Here is a 26438-nt window from a genome sequence, read left to right on the forward strand (position 1 = left end):
TTATTTGTTGTTGATAAGTTTAAACTTTTAGTGATCATCAACCTTTGTTTCTTAAGGTATATTGGATTATACAGATTTAAATAGTAGCTTTAATTACCTCTTAAACGTAAATCTAGGACATTACTATAATGTGGTCATATAGTAAATCTAGTATATTACTATATAATATATAAGAAAAAAGCCGATAATTGCCACTCAAAGTCGAAACCTCATATCATCAGTTTGAAATCATCCTAGAGACCTAGAGATTTGAGTAATGTAAGAAAAAAATACAAAGATGTTTTCAATCTTTGGTTATATTGAAAGTACTGGCTAGTTGGTATACCCTAATTTGGGAAAATTAAACTTGGCAACAAAAAACTTCCTTACTGCAAAAAATCTAATTAAAAGAATTATTAGGGCATTTAAGTATATATTATCGTAAAATTACCAAACCGAAACATAAAAACACTTAACTTAAACTAAGCATTCTTCACTCTCTTCTTTTTAATTTTCTGCCCGACACCATCACTTTTCCGCTTAGTTTTTTTATGACCGTCATGTACCTCCTCCATATTATTGAACAAATCTTCATATTCTTGATCCAAAACTTGTGCTTCCGCTTGTTTTGGTTCTTCATCCTTCACTATCGGTTTCACCAAGAGTTTTGTCAGATTCTGCTTCATATAAATCTAAAAAGTAAAATATAAAGGACGTTTAGACCTATCATATTAATAGTAAATAAGTATCTCGAATTTCCGAAATAATACATAAATGCAAATTATACTCTGCAACAAGAAACCAATATAACACATTTCGATCAACCGTTATAGTAAACAACTGAAAAATTGGAGTTTTGCAACACTATTTAAATTGCAAACAAATTCAATCATTTCATGAGATTTCTTTGAAAATCCTTAACCTAATAGATACGGTTTGAATCTAGGCCAAATTTACCTTGCTTTTTAGCTCCTTGGTTTCACAATTATGCACCCTCAGATGCCTATCGAGACTCACACTGGCCACAAAAGGCTCCAAAGGATCGCACACCACATCGGTCACAGCCCCCGTAAATGTCGTGTAAGTCTTTAAAACCTTTGCGGATTGCCTTAGATCCAGCCATTGCAAATAACCTTTTGTTGTGCCAACAAAAACTTGACTAAAACCGTCTTATTACTTGTTTTCAATATGTGAAACAGTTAAACTTACGTGTCTTTAAACGTACTGGAAATGCTTGAATAACTCGCTTTTTCTTCGTGGAATTTTATGGTGGGTTTCCTTTGGGCCCTTTCGTCGTAAAGTAACACGTGACCTTCTTTTGTGCAGCAAGCTACCAGACTGGGTTCGTGGTTAAAAAATGCGATTCCTCTAACTGAAGTGGGAATTGGGAGTTGTAAATGATCATGACCCAACTGAAAAGTGTTTTTATGATTGTTAATAATAAAAATGTTATATTGGAACAGTACAACTGTTGGAAGTATAATCTTAAAATTGTAATAAAAAAATGTATGATTGAACCTTGCTGCTCATATGCATGGGTAAGTTTGAAGGTATTAAAAAAATTGGAATTTATCAGTTCAATTCCAAACACAAATGCATCCCCAGATCCTACAGTTGACAATAGAGAAAGTGCTAATGGTTCTAAGGAAAAAGTAGGGAACCTAGGGCCCGCCAGTAATAAATAGAAATCCAAAAGATCATCCTTCCGGATCAATTTGGAAACCCCGAATAGAATAATGTATATATTTGTGGGAAAGAGTCAATAGAAAAAAAAATTATTTAAAAGTTTTAATATTAATCGAAATTAACGTTTATAGTTAGTTGTAGAATATGAATACTAAGAGATTTAAAATCGGCCATTTGAATGTTCAATTTTGACTGGTTTTGTCGAATTGCATAATTTAATGGAAACACGGGATTTTGATATTTTCTTACTTGAATCTGAAACTTGCCACTCTGAAGGAGAGGTTTGGAATTCGAGGATAATAACTGGCTCAGAAGAAAAGGGTTGTAAAGTGAAGGAGGAGTGACCCCTTACGTCAAACCTATTTGGAAGAATCTATCTTATTTCGTTTGATTTCAATTTTATTTATTTAGAACTTAGTGTTCAATATTGGGCAATACTTATTTTGATACGAAAAAAAATATATTTTTATCCTATTATAAAACATTTTTTTAAATTTAGTGGGTATTAATTTATTAAACATAATAAATCATTTCATCGTACTTTTTAAAAACTAATAATTTAAGCCAAAGCTTTTCAATTTTTTTAAATCTTTATTAAACCCAAAAAATATTGCAGAAATTGTCACCTAGGGACAGCACTAAATCAAATTCAACCTAAAAATAACCTGTTATAAATATTTTAACATTATATAAAATTGAATCAGTTTAATCTAAGAAAAAATACAAATATTTTTTTCATTCAAGAAAATGCCCCCAGAGAACAACGCCCATCCTAAATGTGGCCTAGTGGCCAAACCTGCTACTAGGTAATGCCTATTGGAGTCTTCGCTAGTCTAAATTGAAACAATGGCGAGACTTGCAACTTTCATACCATATTACCAAATTCCATAATACATATTTTCCCTGCATGCTTTTACTGTTCCAGGATCAATGTTATCAAATCCAGGACAAATAACGCGTTTAATCGACTCGAGAGCGGCTAATTTCAATCTAAAAACCTTATTGCACGATATCTCATTTCATGACTGATTATTAACAATCCTGAACATGGAATTAATGCAAATAATCTTCGCATGAAAAGGATATTAAAGAACTTCAAGAGGGCATGCTAACACCTATTAAAGTTCTGGAAACTCAAAACTAACAATATTGCTGCGAATCTAGAAACCAACCTCCTACAATAACTCCTAAAATTTTGAACACTGCTGTCCCCACCGGTTATAAACCTAAGATACTTATACGTGGTGATCAAATTGTTAATAATATTGGTAATTGCTTCAACTACTTAAGAGGGAAGTGTGTCGAACCATGTTGGAACTTTGGTAAGAGGTTTTACAATTAGGGATTTTGTTGTTTTGGGCGTGGGTCGGGGCCCTCGGGACCTACGGGCCAAGGTGCAGGGAGCGGTTGCCGCTGTGACTTCATCCTAGACGTCCAATTTTGCATTAGGTTTTACAGCGCGCCAAGTCCATCACAATACTCCAGGCACGTTGGCAAAAATCGCGGTACTATATTTTGTTTATTTTGGTTTATGATTTTACATTCTTTTGCTGTGTTAATTAAAGGTAATTCGTTTTCTATCTTTCAAAAAACGGAATCCTATTAAATATAAATGTTTTTTTAGGTAGAAGTAGAGCGTTAAACCAGGTTTTATTTAAAAAAATGCCAGATCGTTGCTGTGTACCGGGATGCAAATGGAACTATGCTTTGGAAGAATATACTACGGTATTTCATTTTCCACATAACGATCAAATAAAGCAGAAATGGCTCCGAAATATCCACAGATACAATTTTGTACCCACCAAATATTCTGTTGTATGTATTAAACATTTCGAAGAAAATTTCATTATGCGTGAAAGAAAAGCGGAAAAGAAGGACGGTTCGGTATTAGCATTAGCAAGGGATCGAGTGAAACTCATCGCTGATGCTGTACCATCTATATTTTCAAATCAACCAAACAAATTGCTCCTAGAAGAACAGATCCAGAACAAAGATTAACCGAACAGAAGCGCAGGGAAATAAAAAAACGAGAAACAACAAGATGCAGCCGATAATATTGGAGATTATGAAAATTTTAAGGTTTTAAGTAAAAATTTGGTAGCAGTTCAGGGTTTGCAGTATTGGAAAGTGATACTTCTACTTATTTTTGTAAATTAAATATTTGCGCGGGCGTGCCAAAAGTGGTTTGCTCCTTCTCAGTCAATAATTTATTAGTAAAATTATTTGTGCGTAATTGTGAAGTAAACTTAATGGAACTTATATGGACCAATTATGTAATGATAATGCTAGACCTGATATAGAATTTGTGATAAGTAACGTTAAAAAAGAATTAAGCTTAATTGTTAAGACCGATTGTAATATAGTTACAGAAAAAGTGAGATAAAAGCTTTTATTTTTAAAGGAATAGTTTTACTTGGCATTTACAAAAATGCCACGATATTGTCCAGATATATACATTTGGGCTAGTACTGTACAATTAACTTTTGCTGGTGCCTATAAAATGTTAAGGGACAGCAATGTGTTAACTATCCCTCATCCGGATAATATAAAAAAACTTTCATTAAGAAGAGGTGCTAGTATTACGAACTCGCATGTCAAATATTTGCAAGAAAAGCTAAGACATTTGAACGACAATGAAAAATATGTAATTTTGATGATGGATGAAGTATATGTTAAAACTGATATAGGGTATAAGGGAGGAAAAATTATAGGTGTATCTTCAAATAATAATTTAGAAGCCGCTACTACAATTCAAGCTTTTATGGTGTCATCTTATTTTTCAAAAAATAAAGATGTAGTGGCGCTACATCCTGTAAAAAAACTCACAGCTGAATATTTAAATGAACTCTTTTTAGATGTAATTAAGATTCTTTCTAGCTCTGGTTATAGCAATTGTATCAGATAATAATCGGGTAAACAGAAAATGTTTCCAAATTTTATGTGGTGGGCAAATAAAAACTAACATTGCAAATTCATTTAATAAAGTCAATAAAATTTTTATTTTATTTGACACGGTAGATATTTTAAAAAGTATTCGAAATAATTGGTTTAATCAGCGCGATAGCAAACAGACCCTAAACATATGTGGTTTCAATGTGGAAGGCGGAATTGTAAAGCATTTACGTGCTTCTGTCTCTGATTTAAAACAAATATATGCGATCGAATGTGACAAATTTGTTAAAATGGCACCCTCTTTGTCTGCCAAATCTTTGTGGCCCTCTTCAACAGAAAAACAAAACGTAAATCTATGTTTAAAAATTTTTAAATGAAAGTAATATTTCAGCTTTTACTTCAATCTCAGAGCAAAATGGCGAAGGAACCGTAGAATTTCTTAAAATAATGTTGACATGGTGGAATATTGTTAACTGCAAAAATAAACGTTTGGCGCTGACAAAAAGAAACTCCTCCCGCAAAGCTATATTTAGGAATAATGACGAAAATATTGCATTTCTAAAAAACTTTGTTCAGTGGATAGAAATTTGGAATGAAAAAAATTGCGAAAAGTCTACTTGTAAAGCTTCTGATGGCAAACTAACAACAGATACCTTTTTTTCCCTTACGCATACTACTAAATATTTAATAGAATTAGCAGACTACTTACTAAACTTTTTACAATTCGAATATGTTTTATTTGGTAAAATACAATCAGATGACATAGAAGGCAGATTTGGGAAATACCGTAGCATGTCTGGTGGTAACTATCATATTACTGTTACCCAAATTTTAGAATCAGAACACAAATTAAAATTATTAAGCATTTTAAAACTAAACTCATCAAAATTTGGGGAATTTAATGTTAAGGATTTCTTGAACACCTGTACAGAAAAAGATTCTTTTGTAATAAAGCCTATTGATACTTTCGTCTTTAGAGATTTAGATACCGAAGAAATTAATATTACTGGAAATGAAATTCAAGTCTTAATATATATTGGAGGATACATAATACAAAAATCTTTTAAAAAGAAAATTAAATGCCCATGTTGTCAAAATTTACTATGTTCTGGAAAAGGTATGGGGTTTGATGATACAAATAATCTTGACAGCCGGTATGAATATCTAAAAATATTTGATCGCGGAGGATTAAAATATCCTACGAATTTTTTAATACAATTCTTACTAAAATGCTATACCTGTTTTCAAGTTTTAATTTCAGCAAGGTATGAAACAGAGTTCTTAAAAGTAAATTGCCAAAAATCAGTTCTTATTAACTTAGTGCTAACAGATTTTAAAATATTAGACGAATGTGAAGAATGCGGAATAAAACAAAAACACTTTCATACCTTGCAAATGTACTTTTAAATAATTATTCTAAGCTAAATAATGATCTCAGAGAACAAGAGCATAATAAAAATGTTGAACGAAAGCTTAAAAAATTAGGCAGTAAGTAAGATTAAATTTTACTTACCCACTTAAAATACATTTTATAGCAGTTTTTTAGAATAGGTAGTATTTTTTAGTTACCAAAAATGTTTGTGATATCTTAGAATTATATTTTTATTTATCTTATGAAAAAGAATGTTTTATTTAATTTTTTGTTATAATGGTTACAAAATCAGAATTTATATTTAAGTGTGGTGTGTTATTTATTTTTTTGTAAAAAATGTACTTGTTTGTGTTATTATGAAAAATAAAATATATTATATCAGTACACCACATGAAAAGTCATTATTATTCGAGTTAGGAAAATATCAAAGCATGCACTTTATTAATCACGCTTTAAAATCTTGAGAGCATACTAACGGAATATTATCGGCTTCCTCTTTGTCATCTAAATATATAAGGTGGTTATTTATTAGTGGTTATTTTTTTAATAATTAGTTTTGAGTGTTATATATCTATATTCTCCAATATTCTAATCCTGTACATATTGTGTTCTCCATCGTCTTGCTCTCACTTCGTTCTCCATAATTTTGTTCTGAGGTCTTCTTACTTAAGTTATAATCAATACTGCCTTACCTTCATATGCATCGGTAATCTTAACTGGTGATTATAACGTAAACTTTTCTGCTAATGTTAAATCTCTGAACTGCTGACTAACTAACCTCTTGGTTTGGAAATGCATACTGATTCTTTCACACGAATAACAGCGGAGGTCCATTATCTTGGACTACGTTTGTTCAACTTTTGGTAAACATACAATATGTTCGCTAATAAATACTGGCTTATTAGATTATGAAGCAATTTATTCTGATTTTTACCTCGAGCAGAAAATATGCACTAAACACAAAAGATGGGGTTGAGGCATCTAGGCTTTTTTTTCTAAGTTTTCCAATGCATATCAGGATCTTGATTGAACTATCTGCATGGGAGATGATTCATTAACCAACTTTCATACTTTTATAAGAAAATAGAATTTTTAAAAATTAAATACCTTCAGAAAGAAGTAAATATCTTATCATTAATATGGTTAGATGTTAATTTTTTATTTTCTTAGCACTACAAAAAGAAAAATATGAATCGCAATTTTATCTTGTGAATTTGCTTGATTTTGAAATCGATTTTAAGAGATTTAGTGAGTTTTGCTTAAATTTAAGTTTACCACTGGATTTATCTGGCAAAATCAAATGCATGATTAACTCATTTTTGTTAAAAATTGGATTTATCTAGTTGTACTTGATCACTCCTCAGATAATAAAGCATATTTTGACTTTGATAATTTTGTGGCTTTTGTACTTTAGTTTCGATATTTTTGATCGTTTTTTTCCTCTGATGTATTTTTTAGAACTAACTTGCTTTTGTTTTAATAAAACGTTTTCTTCGATTTTTTATTGTGGACCATTTTTTAAGTATTATTAATTTTATTTATTCAATATGAATTAGATTTATAGAACTGATTTAAACTGTAATAACTAAACTAAATTATATACCTACATACAAATTTTAAGTTTCATGTTCTGTTAATTAATAATAAAAATTGAAATAGGAAAAAGGTATTTTCAAAACATCAAATACATTGAATGATAGGAATTTCTTATTATTGGTATTTTTATTGACAATTTAAAAATGAAGTTTAAAACTTGCAAAATGGCTTCCATTCGAGATACTTTCAATAAAAGAATTATCTAATGATAATAAAAGTATTCAATTTTACAAAATATTGACATTGTTTGTATGTTTCTTACCTCAAGAATTTTACCGATGAAAACACATTGTATACAGATTATAATGACGGTTTGGTATTTTGTTAAAAAATGGAACATTTGATACATTCATATCCGTCCCTCAAAAATGTACAGCCAATTGCTTGAAATTCCTCTTTCAATATATCAGTAGGTCATAACAAGTAGATAACTAGTGATTATTTGTATATAAAATGAAAAATTAATAATAATAATATATAAAAATGAAAAAAAAAACACTTTAAGAGAGCAAAAAATTAGTCAAGCAGCAGGTTAACCATTAAGCTATGACAAAAAAGTTTTGTTACTGTATTGATTTGACTATTATACACTACATACACCTGCCATCAAGATATTCTAATTTGACTTCTTCCTAACAAAGACATTAGTTTTTTTGATAATATAATCTGAAGAACTTGTTACTAATTACTGTTGATTAGTCTTCCATTAATTACAATGCTATCTAAAATTATAAAAAGAATCATTATAAAACAGATCACAACTTTTGCAAAGAGAAATATAAATACCAAATTCAGCCAATATGGCTTTTTAAAATCCAGATGTACGAATAATGGTATTTTTAATTTTTTTTGAACATTCTGACTTCAGCAGGTGTTTTGTAATTTGGAAAAAGCAAAAGCTTTCGACTGTGTCAATCATACAACCCTGCTGCAAAATTGAGTTAGGCATCTCTGCCTGGGACCTGGTTTGAGTTCTACTTAAGCATTTATGAATTTTATCAATCAGTTGTTTAAAGAGAACCAAGTCTGATCAGAGGGGGTATAATAAGTAGAATACCCTAGGACTCCGTATTGGGTCCTGTTCTGCTCTTATTGTACTTTAATGATATGTATTTTGAGTTTGAGTGTTTCTTGTAGATTTACATTGTCCGCCAATGATGCCACTATTTTGTGGAGTTGTGCAAATGAGAACTTAAGTGGAATTGTGAATCACACCATGAGGCAGGCCTTTTCCGCATTAGTATGACTCATTTACAGTATATGTTTTTGGGGTTCTTGTGAGAAACAGCTGATGCACAGTGCCACAATATCTATTTTGCAAAAGAGAGAATACAGATATGGTATAATAAGGCAAAATTGGAAGTCATTTAGAAATATGTTTTTCGCCAAAAATGTTTACTCACTCTGGCTAGAAATATAAGCTCCCATCACACAAGACAAACTTATCTGTTATTTTCTATTACTAGGCCTTCACAGGCGCATGACATCATTGTTTAAAGGTTGAAGGCTTTTCAATAATTTGGCAGTTACATTAAGGAGTTGTGATGAAAAGATAATAAGGTAACTACTACTGAGTGCTACTAACAAAAACTTTAATGTTCAGCGATTTTGCAATGAGCAATTTTAACTGAATGGTTATACATCTTTAAGTTGTCTTATTTTCATTTTATACCTGTCCTATTTTCTAGATTTCTCAATATTATTCCATCAGTTTTACTTCTGATCCCTTATATACATGTATGACATTACTAAATTTTACTGTTTAATGTATTATTTTATTTAACTTTATATATTTTCTATGTCTCTAGGTGTTCTTTGATCTTCTTTCTTTTCCACTTGTTGAGTGGTATAAACTATTGATTCATGTTTTGTATTTTTTGTTCTTTTGACACTTGTTTATTTTATTATTATATACTTTGTCAATGGGATGATCATTAATCAATACAATATATTACCGAAATTTTCACAAATACACAATCCAATTTATAGACACAATTTAAAAGTTATAATATAATTCATAGTATTAACTATAGATATTTTAACAAAAATTAATGTGATTCTTATTTTTCATATTATCTCAATTAAATAATGAATCCATTAGAATGAAATGAAAAATTTTACTAGACCACAAATTAATTCTGTGTTCAAAATTTTTTATTTCCTATATGGATACAAAAACAAAAAAAAGTTTTTGTTTCCTTTGTAAATAAATAAATATGTTATTAACTATTATAAGGAGCGGAGGAGACACAAGAAGTACCTAGGAGGAAATTAAAAATTCAAACAAAATTGCAAAACAAGTGAATCGACTTTCAGGGGATTATAATTTTATGACAAATGGAAACTACATAAACTGATAATCAAAAATAATTAACAAATGCACTTTAAATTACTTCACAAATTTTAATATTGTTACTAGTTCAATATTAAAATTTTTTGGTTATGACTTCCCTCAATTTTTGTTTTTAAATTTTGCGGTAAAATCTTAAGGATTTTCGGAAGCAAAAATAATATATATCTTTGCAAATGAGATTTGTTTAAAAAATATGACTGTATTTCATTATTTCTTTTAGAACGGATGCTATAATGATGATCAAACTCAGTGTAAAAGACTTACACTACAAAGACTTGTACTTACAAATAATCCTTTTAGGTTTAAAGCATTAAATTCAGAATAAAGATTAATTGTAGGATACTGACTATTTTTCTATAGAATTATCTTTAAGATTTTGTTTTGCCACACCTTTAAAATCTGCAATGCAGTTTCGCGAAGACCACTCCAAATGGGTAAACAGTATCTTAAAGTAGACTCTACAAGGGAATTATAAACTATTTTTATTGTTTTTCCATTTAGAATGTTTCGAAGCTGGTAAAATTTGTAATATAGTTTTCAAAGTTTTTTCGCCGTTTCGATAGCATGCTCATTCCAGCGAAGATGTTGATCAATATATAAGGCTAAATATTTAATTTTATTCGTTTTCTGTATACTTGGACAGGTACAAGTAGTATTTAATTAATTACAGATTGTGACATGAATTTTAATATCAGATTGTTCGGGTTGATTAGCAGCCGTTAATGAAAATGCTATAAATTTAGTTGTTACAACGTTTAGGTTTATTTTATTGCTACTTATCCATTTTCGTAAAACGCTAAGGCCTTGTTCAACTTTCAAAAATATATTTTCCCAATTATCACTTATAGTCACTGCAGTGTTATCGGCAAATCAAATAATCGAATCATTCTTCAGCAATTGCCCCAATTCATTAATATAAACTAAAAATAAAACTGGTCCCAGGACTGCGCCTTGAGGTGCTCCAGTGCTAATGACCGCCCCGGTACTTAATGTATCATTATATCGCACTTTTTGGATACGATTTAAAAAGATCTAACACGCGGCCGCTCACCCCAATACCGTGTCGAATGCTTTAGCAAAATCCATATAGATTGTGATGCATTTTTTATTTTGCTGCATTTTAGATAGTATATCCCGGTGCCAACAAAACACAGCATCCTCAGTGCTTTTGTTTTGCCTGAACCCAAACTGTTTACTATAAATAAGATTTTGTGATTCAAAAAAATCCCCGAGGCGGGCTTTAACACATTTTCCCATAATTGGGAAAAGTTACTTAGAACTTAAAAGTGAGATTGGTCTATAGTTTGTCATTTGATATGGGTCGCCACTTTTGAAGACTGTAGTAACTGTAGTAATAACTATAGCAGTTTTCCATTCTACAGGAATTTTTGAAGTACTAAAAGTTAAATTAATTACATGTACTTAAGGCTTTAAACTACAGGTATGAATTTATTTTATTAATTTGGTGCTTTTACCGTCTTCACCCAGAGTCAAGTAAGAGTCTTAAATAAGTAAAGAAGTAAAAAAGAGTAAGTCTCTTAAGTAAGAGTTTATATGTGATACAAGTTCTTTTTCATTGACTGGTTTTAGAAAAAATTATTTGTTTACAGCAGAGTTAGTTTTGTTGTCTTCATTTGTGAATGTAATTTTGCTAGCCATTATTTCTCCAATTTTTTCAAAAAAGTTGTTAAAAATTGAAGATGTTTTTTATTTATTTTTTATAATCGCACCTGTTTCGTCTTTTATTACTATTTTATTTTTATCATTGGTTGTGTTTATAGATTGATTAATAACTTCCCATATTTTTTTATAGTTCCTGCTTGCTACGTTAATTTTATCTTTCTGGTAATTATATTTAGTTTTTCTAATACGTTTCTATATTTCTTGTACTGCGCCTCTCTTTCCACTGAAAAATTTTTTGGTAGTTGCTGTTTTAGGCTGTCCCTATATTTAATGGATTTAATTAATCCTAAAGAAATCCAAGGTTCTATCCTAGTATATTTTTGTTTAGCAATAAAAGATTTGGTAGACAAATTTAAGTAATTTTCTAGGACAACCATAAATTCTTGATAAGTAGTCTGAGTATCGCTATGACTTGTATAAGCTTCCCAAGTCTCTGTTGATAGGTGCCATGCATTTTTGTAATCTATTTTTTTTATAAATGTGACTTTGTTCCGGATTAGTAATTTTATAGTTAAACTTCAATTCTGTAAATAAACCTGTCATATAATGATCTGTTATATTGGTTTTATAGATAAAAGAAGAGGCTCAATTTGTTTACTGTAACGGACAAATATATGATTTATACAACTCGAAGAATCTTAAGTAACTCTGGTAGCTTTATTCAAGCTGGAATAAAAACCACTCTCGTTCATTAAATTTAAATATTCATTCGTTTTTAAAGAAGAATCATATAAGAGATTGATGTTTATATTGCCTAAAAATATCTAAACTATGGGTGCGCCAATTTTTTAAGTATTGCTCTTCCATAAGGTTCCATATTTACCGACTTGATCGCGTCAATCAGGCCTATATCCAATGAACCAGTCAAATTGTTAGAAATTTAGGACACGAACTACAGGTTCTTACAGAAAACAGAACGTTAGTACAAATTACTACATTAGAGTTTCCGGTGCAGAGAGGCTTTGTCTATGTGTGTGTCAGCAAACTTTTGTTAATGTTCTCCAATTATTAAGAAAGAGTTCAAGGCTTAGCTTGAAATATTTTAAATACTGGTAGAATGCCAGTTGATAAGAGAGATGGAGCAAGGGCAAATCCCCTTTATGGCAAAAAAAGGCTTATAAAAGAAAGACTATTAAAGGGTTTATACTTAGAACATTAAGGCCTTTCAACAAAATGCATCTCATTTACAATAATGAACAGAGTGATAAATTATTGAAATCAGAAAAATTTTACCAGAGAGTATAACATTGGCTTTGGTACTCCTACCACAGATGCCTTCTCTAAATGTATTGAACTTAAATCTAAGATTAAAATGCCGCCAGTCCTCAGGATAAATGTAAGTCCATGACAGAAATATTTCACAAAATGTGATATAAGGTGTTTTTCAGAAAATTCCAGGAAAAAAGAGATCTTTTAACACTCAGTTTTGACTGCCAAAAAAATTTATTTCTACCTAAAGTTCAAGATCAGACTGCATATTATAGTAGGCAAATTACATATATAATTTTTCCATAGTAAAAGGAAGTTAAACATATATTCCTATACTTCATGGATCATCACCACAAAAAGGGTGCAAATGAAATTGCTTCAACAGTGTTTCATCAATTGTCAATCCTCAAATTGACATCTTATTCAACCCCAAGTTTATGCTCTGATGGATGCCGTGGGCAAAATCGTAACTCGATTATTACTCGATAATGTTGAACTACTTCTTAGCAAAAGTCACACCTCCAAACATTAAGGTAATAGAACTTATTTTCCCTATTAGTGGACACTAATTGTTCTTACCTGCAGATCATGTATGCTTCTATTGAACAAAAAACTGTGAAAATTACCAGTAATAATAAATGGAATAAAATATGAGAATGTTTTTTTGGAGCATTCAACGATTTTTAAAATTGGCGCTGACTAAGATTTATGACTGGAAAACTTTAGCAGGGAATTACTTTAAAAAAAACTTCAGCCTGGTACTTCAAGTTTAATGAAGCAAAACTGTTTATCCTCACCAAAGCCAGCCAGCAAAATATTTTGGTCAGAGGAGAAACACCTTATAATAGTGATTTAACCAATGGTAAAATGATTGTAAAACATGGGATCAAAATAAAATCAATTGCATTCCCAGATGAGATACCAATGGGGGTGGCATCGAAAGCAGAGATATTAAGAATCTTTAAAGAACTGGACCCAATGGCAGAATGTTTCTTCTATAAAAATGTATTGGAAACCATGACTGGAACTAATGACACAGAAGATCTTGAAGAAGAGTTTTGTGAAAGACATGTAAATGAGCAGCTCTTTAATTGAATCTAAATTTTTCAAAATAATTTCTTATTTTTTTTTAGTGTTAATTTTTTAATAAAGGGTCATTTTATCTTTTGTAAGCTGTTAAATATAATATAAATAAAAGTCATTTTTATTATTTCATAAAAACGTATTGTGTCGAACAGCCTTTATCCTTATCTGGCTGGAGTAAAAGTTCCTAAGTATATCCATTTGTTTGCAGCAAATGCTTCTATATCGAAATGTTATAGCTGAATAAAATTCCTGATTTATTTGTTTTATTTTCACAACTTATTTAAATATTATGGGTTGTAGGTTATATTACTTTTAATTGAGTTGCAACAGTTTTTTATTACTGGAAAATTAGTGGAATTGGATATAGGCCATTTTGCAGTGACTCACCCCAAAGTTTATAGACTCAATGTACAGACTATTTATTAAGATTCATAAAATATCTTGACCATTAACACTGATAATTGTAAATAGTTCTATATCTGGGTAAGTAACACAAAAAGTTTCACTCTATGAATCGATAGGACCCAAATTTCATGAGTCATCACGAGCTTTAATTCAACTTAAAGTAACACCATAAAACAGAAGACATTAAGAATGCTTCTCCCAATCAAATTATCAAACTCCTAAAAAGGCCGGGCATGATTGGAGAAGTATAAACACCTAGGAGTGAGCCACAATAGACCTAGGGTAACAGTGAAGGTACACAAAGTGCCCGACTCACAACAAATCCAACCTAACCTAAAGTAACATCAAAAAAATATTTTTTTCAGTAAATTTTTTATTACTAAAAATCTGTGTGAAATACTGCTTTACCTATTGTTTCAAAACACATCAGTATACTATCCTTTGATGCATATGCCACAAACAATGAAGGAACTGGTGCTGTGATATGATTTTGAAACAACATATCACAACAACCTGTTCCTTCACCACCTATGAACAATCCTTTTGTTGGAGAACAGAAAAATTTTCTTGCTACAATATCTGATGAGGTTGCTACCAAAAGTAAGTAAGCAACTGATATTGGGGTATGATCAAATAACATAACCCATATTTCAGTTCCTTTCCTACTAACTGCCCTGCCTTGATGGTCCATCAACATGGCTGCAAAATATTTAAGTAATAGAAGAATTACACTTACAGATTTGGCCTTAAAAATGCATTGTTTGCTTTCAATGTTCCACAGTTTTAGATCATTATGCTCTCCACCAGTGCCAATAATATTTTCCTTATTCTTGTTAGCCGACAATGCTAATAGTGATCCTGACTCATCCAAATCCAGGGAAAAGTAGTCATTTTTTTTCTTGCTCCATATATTTATGACCCCATCCTTTTTGCCTATTACAAGCAATTTATTTTTTAAGCAGCTTAAGCCTAAAATGATTGTGATAAAACTGGTTTAATCAATATTTTTATAGATTCACCTACTACACCCTCATCCCCCTCCAGGTTATCAATTTTTTTGGTAAAAGTCTCCTTTTCTATGTCAAAGATATGTGCAAAACCACTCTCATACCCCAAAATTAGTTCAGAAGGATTCCTTCCATCAGAGAGAGCACTAACTGCTGTAGTCTCCTCATTTTTATGAGCCTTTATGTCCGTAGGCTTATCCCCAGTCCCTGATCATTCAAAATTTAAAAAAAAATCAAAACTTCTGGGATACAGCAGATCAAGAAAAGAAAAGTCTGAATCATACTAACATACTTACCAAGTAACACGCCCCTAGCCGTACCCACATAAAACCTCGTTTTCGAAATGTCCATTTTTAATTAACCGATTGTAGTATGCTGTCGAACCAAGTTAATGAGGGAATTAAATAATTTCACATCTTAATGGCGTTAATTGATGCGTCTACCACGGAAGACAAGCCAAAAAGAAAAAGAACGTTAAAAAGGCGGCAAAAGAAGACACATGTGCCCTTTTTGACATTTACCTCATTTGACACGCGTTCAAATGTTAGGTTATGTTGGGAGTGCCTAAGAGTTACAACTGAAGATTTTCATTGGTCATAGGAAGACTGTTTTAAGCGTGGAAATTTCTCAAAAGTACGTTAACATGCTTTGCATTGAAGTTGTAGAAGGTTTTATTTATTTATTTTTGGTATTAACTTTTTATTAGGATATTAACGCTAGTTTATTTTTCTAATTCTAATGAAACATAAAAAAATCAACTATAATAAAAATAATGTCAAAACATACATTTACAACATTTAGAGCAATCAGAAGATTTTATTAATTAAATCACTTCAACCAATCTTAAAGGATGGCAAACCCAATCAGTAATTTTTATTACCATAGTAATAAACAAATATTTTTGGTATTTAGTATGTTTATAGTATGAATTGTTATAACTAACAACTTCTGCTGGTATCCGTATTTGTCTGTTACCCTCTGATTTGGATTTGTTTATTTTAGAGAACAACTTGTACTTTAGACTTACACTGTAGACTTTGCGTTGATTGCGCCCTTTGTATTAATGGATAACTGTTTTAATATGCCCATACTGTATACCGGCCAAGGGTATGCAAACGTGCATGTCATTTCAGAATGCAAAGGAAACGGTGTAGCAGCAGTCTAACCTTTATCAACAATTATATCCAAATTTTGCACGATATCCTAATTATCATGTGTCATCATTCTGAAGGCAGGAACGCTTAAGCTGCCATTCGAGACAGGAGACAACTTATTGATTAGGTTGACCAAGTTTTAGAAGTGAAAAGCATGCAAAACCTGCTCTCTCGGGATTACAAACCACGTCTACGGCTTTACTGCAGAATGTAGCAAAAAAAAAACTGAAAGGTTTCAAACTTTTTAGATGTACTGTCGTCGGGTGGAAGCCACTAAGAATGGCTTTATGAACATGCACAATTTACATTCTTATGCGTTGGAAAATTTTCATTTCAGTCGAAAAGACAAGTCTCAGTACCGATTCAACGTCAACCTGTGGACCAGTATCTTAAACAGACATGTAACTGGTGTGTTCAAATTACCCGAAAATTTGAATTGGTAGACTAATTTATATTCTGACGAAACGAGCTGCCACTTCTTTAAAAGAAATTATTTTGGTTGCTCGCCGAATAATGAAGTTCTACAATGATGGCTACCGAGCACTTCATGCCCCTCAAGTTAATAGTGACTTAAACGAAACGTACCCCAACTTACAAATAGAACAACAATTAACAATTCTAATAGTAATATAATTCTAAGAAATATTAGAAATTAAAAATTTCTAATATCTCTTAACCTAACTATCTGTTTATTCTACGGTGGTAATTTACAAACGTCTGGATTTATATTTGTCTTTGTCGTCCGATGGCATTGATAGTTATAGTTGCAATCCAGATAAAGGAGAGTTTGCTGTAAGGACTTCTATTAATTATTTGGAATTGGAGGGAGGGATGGAGTGAATGACTGCAGCAGTTGGTCGAACTGCTGCTGTCACACGTGAATAAGGAGAAGGTTTGCTGGGGGTCGACGGAGTTGGTCGCTGGGTTGTGGGTGGTGGTTGGGTCAGTTTGTTATCTTGTATGCGTCCAGGACTGTAGTCACGAGGGAGCATGAATGTTGTTTCGATTGTTAAACGAATGAATATAAATATGCGTCCTTACTTGGTGACGGGTGATAGCTGACGTTCTTCTCTTTGAAATCGAATGGCTATGTAATAAACACGAACACTACACAACTTGGAGCAGGGCCTTAAAAGCTTGGGCGATTTACTAAACGGAACATCCATGAAACTTCGCCAAAACAGAATTTCAGACGACGGCCACCTTAGGATGAAAAAGAATTTCAGGAATTAAAGACTTTAAGGATTTAAAGTTCTATAAGTAAAAACTCCAGCCACGCTCTTGTATTCATGATTCAAGGTCTTTAAAGGGCTTTTTATTAATATACAATATAATGTTGTGTAACAACTAGTTGAGCACTACATATTCCATTTACATATGTATAGTGTCTGTTCTGTTATTTTTTTATGTATAACTTGCCAGCTTTTACATCTTCAACTTTTTTATTATTGAACTATTTATTTATCGCTGTTTTTGGTGCACAAATGGAACATGTCCCAGACTATTATATTATTATTATATTACAATTTGTATTTTATAATAAATTAACTATGTTAGTTTTATATTGTATTAGAATTCTTAAAATCTTGTATTTTTATTTTTTCGATTATTACATAACGATTATTTAAGTAACAAATGTATAAAATGATCTTATTTGTCAAATTCGACAATTGCGATAATAAAAAAAGGGGATTTTACACACGTGTAACATACAAAATTTTTTCCCAAAAAAGTCCAAATTAACACTTTCAATCTGCCTAAATACAGTGTTAAATTGGAACTTTTTTGTCCACATATTAAATAAAGTCCTCGATTTTCTGTTTATGAAATTTGATTGTTTCATTCAATTAATTGCATTCGATACACTTGACTGCAATTCAAATCCAGGTCATGATCTTGATATAATAGAGGTATGTATTCATATATTTTTTAAAAAAGGTACAAACCCGCATTTTTGAAAAAAACACTTACGCGCAGAACCCATTTCCTCATCGTCGCTACTACTAGAGCTTTCATCACTGCTTAGGAGCAGAAGCTCAAATATACCAACAGCATTTGCATTCATTATTGGTATTATAAGCAATAATAGGTATCTATAACACAAAAATGGATTTTATAACCTAATACCAACAAACGAAAACAAGACTAGGATCAACAAGAAACCAGAGCGTTCCATTTCAAACCGATATTTTCAGGAATCGCAAAAATACCGCTTCTAACCGACGATTCACTAAGGTTAGGTTACAGAAACTTACCCTAAATTACCCACTATTATGACGTTACAAACCAATTTTTATTTCCGGTACTCCTCGAAATTCAGAGGGCGCAACAGTCAATCGACGTTTAGTGTTCTGTTGGCTCACAAGAGTTTCCTATCTATGACTTGGAATGATGTTCACAGTAAAGAGTCATCTGATCTATAAATTAAATCTATAAATGAATTTGGTAATTGAGAATACGCATTATAACACAAAGAATGGTTATTAGTCGCGAAATAATTGTATCTCCTTCACAGAACCAAGTGACCTTAGAAAGAAAAATACAGGGATGCGTTCACAAACTGATTAGCGAGGGTTACCTTAAGTCGGGTAAGGTAATTGTATGACATTATCGGGTAACTTGAAGTCATCTAGTGTAAATATTTCCACAAAATATCATTGGTGATTTAAGACAATTTTGTTAGGGTAACCTAATTTTTTTTCATTTTAAGAGTTCAAGGACAAATACATCATTGTCAATGTGAAATTCAAAACATAAAGGTATACGAGCAATACTGCTCGTCTCTCCTCAACCCTTTACGTTCTACTGGGATATTATTTTCCCACCGTGCCTAACATAGGCGCCTAATATTTTACTGGGAAAATATCTTCCAAAAGTATTACGGTACATTATAGTGTATGTGCTGCCATCTGTACTTCAGTGGACAAAGTTTCCTCTTGACAGACGATCATTTGGTGGGAAATTATTATCCCAGTGGTTCCCCATATAGCACAAAAAGCATAAAATACTTGTTGCATTTATGTTTGAATTGTTATGTATTAGAATCATACCAGCAACTTCCTAATGATTCTAAGCATACCAGCTCAGATTTTACTGTGCCTTCTTCGGAAATACTAGATATGCCATCTACATCTTCGGAAAATTCCAGTTTTAACGTCTCCACGGAAAGAAAATATTTACTGAATATAATTTTTCAGAAGATTCGGATGACTCCGTTGCAGACCCAGATTACGAGCTAAGAGACCCATCCAAGTACAAAAAAACTTTTTACAGAAATTTTGGAGTCTGAGAGCAGCGAATCAGCAGAAGAAGTTACAAAAGATATTGAGCAAGAAATCAGACAAAGTTTTAAAACCAAGGAGAAACCTGAAAAGAAATTTGAATGGACCAAAAATACCGAAATTCCAGAGATGTATAGTAAAGTTCAGTTTATCGAAAATGTAGGACTAAACGGCCATGACATTGACAGTCCACTTTCAATCTTTTTAAAATTTCTTCCTGATACCTTTCTCACAAAAATAGTGGATGAAAGTAATCTATACGCTCAACAATTGCGCAAGAATAACGAGTTTACAAAAATTACACTAGCGGAGTTGAAAGCTTTTCTAGGAATTTTGGTATTTATGGGAATACACCCCCTACCCAGTATAAAATTATACTGGTCAGAAGATGAAAACTTTCATGTAGATCGAATCGCAAGAGTTATGACCTTGAAAAGGTTTTATTTATTTTGAGACACCTACATCTCAATGACAATACAAAAATGCCTGCCAAAGGAATAGATCAGTTTGATAAACTCTACAAACTACGTCCTATGATTGACCATCTTGAAACTACGTTTCCGAAATGCTATAATCCTTCACGAAATATTTCTCTCGATGAGTCTATGATAGGGTATAAAGGAAGGTCTAGTATGAAACAGTATATGCCAATGAAGCCCACCAAAAGGGGCTTTAAAGTTTGGGCTTGTTGCTGCTCTGAAAGTGGGTATCTGTTAAATTTTGATATCTACACCGGAAAAAATGAAGATGGTATAGTAGCACAAAGCCTGGGAGAAAAGGTGGTGTTGCGGCTATCGGAACCTTATGCTGGAAAATATTACTGTTTGTATTTTGACAACTATTTTTGTAGTATTACTCTTCTTGATGTTCTCCTTAGGAAAGAGTTATTTGCGTGCGGCACCTTACAAGTAGATAGAAAATATTACCCTAAAGATATTTTAAAACCTGATAAAGAGTTACAAAAATCAGAGTTTGATTTCGCATAATCTGGCAACATTGGAGTAGTAAAATGGAAGGGTCGAGGCACAAAATCTGTATGTGTTGCATCCACAATTCATGATCCTAGTGAAAAAACTACAGTTTTGCGACGTAACCAAAAAGGCGAAAAAATTGCTGTGAATTGTCCAACAATGATTTCTTATTATAATAAATATATGGGCGGAGTAGACTATTTTGGCCAATACATGTCATTTTATAATATGAATCATAAATCTAGACAATGGCGGATCAAAATATTTTTATACTTACTAGAAGCATGTACTGTGAATTCTTACATACTTTATAGGTTGTCAGCAAAAATGCAAAGGAAAAAAACCCATAAGTCACTTGAAATTTAGGTCTTTGCTTGTAAACCAACTCATAAACAATTTTTGCAGCAAAAAAAGGCCAGGATTTTACCCCGCAAAAGGAAGCGCAAAAAAAAGAAACAACCCTGATGGTACGAAGACCGTACAAAATACTGTCAGACTTACAAATGTAGGCAATCATATGCCCTCAACGATCAAAACTTACAGAAGATGCGCCCGCTGTAGTACAAAAGCCAAGGAGAAACGGAGCAATATAATTTGCTTAACTTGTAATGTCGGATTATGTAAAAATTGTTTTACTCCTTTTCATAGGTCTTAGATTTTGAGTTCGGTTCCTTATTTGAAATCCATAAGTTTTTGTAAAATTTTTCAAATATATAGCAATGGAAGTTTTAGTTTAGTATTTGCTTGTACGTACTTTGATAATTTTTTGATTACTTATTCGAATAAAAATCATTTTTTAGTAGATTACATTGTTTTTTAAAAATATCATGCACGTGGGAAATTATTTTCCCAGCAAATTCATAGAGATAGTCATTCTACTAAAATTTTTTTGGGATAATAATTTCCCATCTCAAAAAAAAATAATATGAAAAGAAAAAAATATAAAAGAAATAAAATCTTGTCATTAGATGACCTTTCATCACAAATCATTAGGAAATTTTGAATTAAAAAGTTTCTCAGACTTCTGCAACTTAAAGGGTTAAGTTAATTTAGCTATAAAGTTATAAAGTATGTTTTATAGGTCTATGTTGTTATTCAGCAAGCACGTTAAGCAAATTCTATCTTGAAATATCAAATCGTGATTTTCAAATAAATAATCGTCAATGAACGAAATATATATATATATATATACATATATTTCGTTCATTTTATGTTTCATTCATATATATATATATATATATATATATATATATTTATCTATATATATATATTATTATCTTTATATATATATATATATATATATATATATATATATATATATATATACTTATACATGTATCGTTGTTAGGCCCGGCATATTACACGGACGTTGTGTAACCCTTGGTTGTATAAAATGTTTAATATATATTGCTAGTTCACTGTGTAGCCCTACCTACCGAGTTGATAATAATTCATTTGGCGGAGATGAAATGCCTTGTTTTTCTTTTGATTATTTTTGATTTATTATACAGCATGTTTAGAAAAATTCGTTGAGATATTTTGTCGAAAATAGAAGCGTAATTGCGTTTTAATACACTCTCGCTATAGTTGTTATGTATGTTATACAGCCCGGTCTTTACTAAATTCCTATTATTCGCTATACCAATTTTCTATTGTTAATTGACTAACCCGAAACTACTTTAAGAACTCAGATAAGTATTTTTTATTTGAAATTAAATTAAATTCCCTTCAAAGAAGGTGGGCGGTGGCGCACCTAAAGGGGTTTTGGGAATAAAGTCTCTTCCTTCTCAATTTTGCATTGAGATAAAAAATTTTCTCCTAAAAATATATTTAATATCGGTAAATTTTAATATTGAATAAATAAAGGGACTGATGTGCGTTCATTTTAAAATTTTATAAATTTTAGAATAAACGCACTATCCAGCAAATCTAACAATGCTTTTGTTTATTAAAATGTGATTTATATTTATCATTTTGATCTATTTATCTTCTAACCTCCTGCTTTTTTTTCTAGTTTGAGCCCACGTATACATACAGTGCTTTTCTTGGAAAGGGAGATGACCTCTTTTTTTTGAATGGTTCAAAAGAAAATTTAAAACTTGGCATGAGTTAATATCTATCTAGGGTCTATAAATACTATCTTTTCATGTAAAATTAAGAGTTGTAAATGGCAACTGGGCACCATGTTTGAAAAATAAATTTTATAGGAAGGAGGTCTTATGATACCTTGTTTGAAAGGATGAGTACTTTATAATTACAAAATATGATGGTCATATCTTAACCAGTTTCAACATGGCAGCCCGTTAATAATAATTTTTTATTTAAATTGTTTTTTTTAATAATTAAAAAAAATTACTGCTTGATTGTTTAATTTTAAGATAAAAATTACAGTAGTTAATGTCAAGTTGACAGCTAAGCACCACCTGGAAAAAAAATTGAAAAAGGGGTCTTGTAATACCTCAATTTGAAGGTCTTAATGAGCGAATATACTTTGAATACAGGAGGTTTCTATTTAAACTCGTCTCAAAGGGGAAGTTTAAAAATACAACTTTATTTTATAGAATAATTTTTCAGATGGAGAATTTATCTGTCAAGATACTTTTTTTTGCTAAAAGATTTTTATTATTATTACTAAAAGATACAAAGAAATCATTTTTAACATATAAAGTTGAATTGTTTAGCCTGCCACTTTGAAACGAATTAAAATAGAGACCTTCCGTATAATTTAATAAAAAATACTCATTAAAACACAAGACCCCCTTTCCATAATTACTTTTTTTTTAGGATGGCGCTTACCTGTATACTTGACATTTACAACTGTTATTTTAACCTTAAACTAAATTAGACAAGTAAACTTCCGCGTCGCCTTTCGCTCAGTCAACTTGCGGTTGTTCGTGGAACTTTTCTTTCATCCCAAGCCCGTTCCCAAACCTCTTCCCATGCCGGACCGGTAAACACTCTATCCTATTCACGCCGGTAAGCAGGCTGGATGCATTGTGGAAGAAGTAAATTACCATGCCCCGAAACTGAGAACCCTTAACCTCGTGGTGAGGCGTGCGTAAAATTTATTGAAAAAGAACCCCTCGCTCAGTATACATATACTAGCGACGAGGGCATAGAAGGTGGTTCGAATAGCCCTAGCAGCTTAGAGCATAACTTCTCCTGAGGGCACTCAGAGGAGACGAAGAAAGAGAAGAAATAGTCAAGTAGCGATTTTAGTGCATCTGGTTTAATATTAAAAAATCATTTTAAAATTAAAAATCACATTTACATAATGGCTGCCATTTGTAAAAAACGAGTTAAGAAGAGCCTCATATGTTGGTGTTATAAAGTACTCATCAATACATTTAAAATGAGGTCACTCTCATGATCCTCCTTTCCTATAATTTTTTTTTCAAGATGGTGCCCAGCACAACTGTTAATTTTACAGGGGAGGTACAAGAAATGTGGTTCTGAGTATGTAAGTTGAAGTCAATAAAGTTGATTTAATTTAAGATTGATTACGTTTGTAAAAAAATACGTATTTGTTGTTTTAAACAATAAATTGGACATATACAAAATTAAATAAAATTTCTAATAATTTAAAATTATTATAATTCAATAAAATGATAAAGCGGATTTGACCAATTTTCTCTTGGACTTTTTTGATATACATAATAATTTATAATATTTAAATTTAGAATGAATACGAAAGGGCTAAAAAAATGTTATCCATGGTCATAAGTACAAACAAGAATTTGCTTGATTTACCTAAGTACGAAACAACAAAAGAAACGCGCCATGAAGAAAAACTTGACACACTTGCGACGGTTAATAAAGAAAAAGTGGCATCTTTTTTTTTTTAAATTTTTTTTTTGTTTCTGTAAATAAAAATCAAATTATCCCAAATATTAGCAAGTAAAAAGACATCATTGTTTATTATATCTTATCGTTTTGTGGTTTATGGGATGATAAAATACGCAAAGTATTTATTTAGTAAAATTATCGGGCTTATTAACGATCGTAGTACAGCTATAGCGAGTAAAACCAAATACACCCGATGACTGCGCTACCTATTGAGAACTTAAGAGCACTATTCTGTATATAATTCGTTATGACTCGGTCGTTCAATCGCCCAGCAAAAATTTTGCTAAATGTTCTAAAACATCATAATATGAGTAATGTCAATGAAATACACACGAAACGTTATGAAGCCCAGGAGCGGGCTAAAGAACGTTCAACTGGGCTAAATAACGTACGTAAGTATATCAAATTTGGGCTACACAATGACCTTTTATAAGTCTATATATAGTGACGTCGTAGCATTCACATAATATGTTTTAGACGCAATTCACACAGAACGGGCGTATGGCGTTGGCGTCGGACTGGCATGGAGCTGGAATGGAGCGGACGTGGCGCGCACAATTCACATAGAAAGGGATTCAATGTGATTATTGTCATTTATTTATCACGTACATGACTGTGTAGTAAAGTTACAATGCTTTCGGATGACGAAGATGATCAAGATATGTTGAACCTTGTAAATTTAGCTAACATTCAAAATTCAAAGGTAAAGGAGTTACTGAATACATCCCTTGTGGTTAGATAAAGAAAAAACTGGTGGTTCGTTTAATGTTATGCGGGAGCTCAATATGTACCCTGAATGTTTACAAAGTTTCTATCGAATGTCTGTTCAATGTTTTTAAAAATACTAGTAAGGGTTAATATTGAGAAGAAACCTACAAATTGAAGAGAACTTATCAGTTTAGAGAAAAGGTTGTTAATAACGCCGATGTAAGTTGAAAAAAATATATTTAAGTGAATTTATTTCTGTTCTAAAACAAATAAAATAACGATAATGTTACCCTATTATTAATTATTGTATTGTATAAATTTACTCAAATGAAATTCATCCGTGTTTCTGTGCGGTCCTAAATCTAGATTTCTATTTACCGCATCTTCAATCCAAGATTGAAAACTATCCATTGGGATAGTAGAGGCTTCAGGAATGGTTGAGGATAGTATTTGCTCGGCTAAATTCAAAATTCCAATTTTGAAACGCCGCTTCTGAACAGAATCCATGGATTTAAAAACGCCAGGTCTGGGTCAGGACGATCGATTGTGGCATTCGTTTTCGTGCTGTTTTGGATCTCCAGCAATTGTTGCTTTTTTTCAAAGTACTGGTAAGCTTGCTGGTTGAGCTCATTAATAGCGGTTGAGGCTGCTAACCTTTTTTTTCCAAAATCATCTTCTTTCTGTAGTAGTGTTTTAGGCGCTCTTATATCGGTTGATCATCGATAGACGTACTGGAAGATGGTACAGGTCACCGAGAGGAACGACTGGATAGAATGTTATAAGGTGAAAGTACATCAGCATTGGAGTTGTCTTTAGACTCATTAGATTGTGACCCCGTTTCAGCTGCATGGTGGCTCGATGATGCGTCGGCAGACTCTTGATCCACGTTGCCTTTGCTCTTACAAGACTTCAAGAATGGATCCAAAAAGGAGAGATATCGGGCCAAATAATATTCTTTGACTCGTTTTGTTCCTTGTCCTGATTTTGTTTTTAATTTGGCTTTATATTTTGAGTAGCTTCCTCGTATGTTTTTCCAGCGGTCTTTACACTCGGTTACGGAAACAAAAGTGTAATTTCTAATGTAAATACGAGTTTAAACATCTTTTGTTAATAAACACGTACATACTTACCATTTTCACTGAATTTATTTGATATTCTTTCCGATGCTTGATCTTGTGCACTTCTATTGCAGTAATCCGACCTTTTATAG

At 31.7% G+C, this 26438-nt stretch overlaps 3 protein-coding genes across 4 annotated transcripts in view; 2 read left to right on the top strand and 1 right to left on the bottom strand.

The window, feature by feature from the left end:
- LOC126747854 (proteasomal ubiquitin receptor ADRM1 homolog) overlaps positions 1-26438 on the top strand; it is a 421821-nt gene that overhangs the window by 281417 nt on the left and 113966 nt on the right. The gene's annotated exons all lie outside the window — the stretch shown is intronic.
- Positions 1-26438, top strand: part of LOC126747911 (ER membrane protein complex subunit 7 homolog) — a 325016-nt gene that overhangs the window by 170361 nt on the left and 128217 nt on the right. The gene's annotated exons all lie outside the window — the stretch shown is intronic.
- Positions 393-15789, bottom strand: LOC126747885 (WD repeat-containing protein 74). The gene is made up of 6 exons (XM_050456802.1): positions 15565-15789; positions 15281-15475; positions 14998-15230; positions 1189-1391; positions 937-1138; positions 393-671 (listed from the first exon to the last, which is right to left on the bottom strand). The coding sequence occupies exons 1-6, from the start codon at positions 15617-15619 to the stop codon at positions 462-464; spliced, it is 1098 nt and encodes a 365-aa protein (XP_050312759.1). The 5' UTR covers positions 15620-15789; the 3' UTR covers positions 393-461.

Source organism: Anthonomus grandis, chromosome 2 (assembly GCF_022605725.1).
Source record: "Anthonomus grandis grandis chromosome 2, icAntGran1.3, whole genome shotgun sequence".
NCBI lineage: Eukaryota > Metazoa > Arthropoda > Insecta > Coleoptera > Curculionidae > Anthonomus > Anthonomus grandis.

What these genes read in the sequence shown, in the direction of transcription:
- LOC126747885 (XM_050456802.1), bottom strand. Translation starts at nt 15,619, where the DNA reads ATGGACATTTCGAAAACGAGGTTTTATGTGGGTACGGCTAGGGGCGTG. An exon ending in GGCTAGGGGCGTGTTACTTG is followed by an intron (nt 15,476 to 15,564) that starts GTAAGTATGTTA and finishes TTGAATGATCAG; the next exon opens with GGACTGGGGATAAGCCTACG. An exon ending in GGGGGATGAGGGTGTAGTAG is followed by an intron (nt 15,231 to 15,280) that starts GTGAATCTATAA and finishes CAATCATTTTAG; the next exon opens with GCTTAAGCTGCTTAAAAAAT.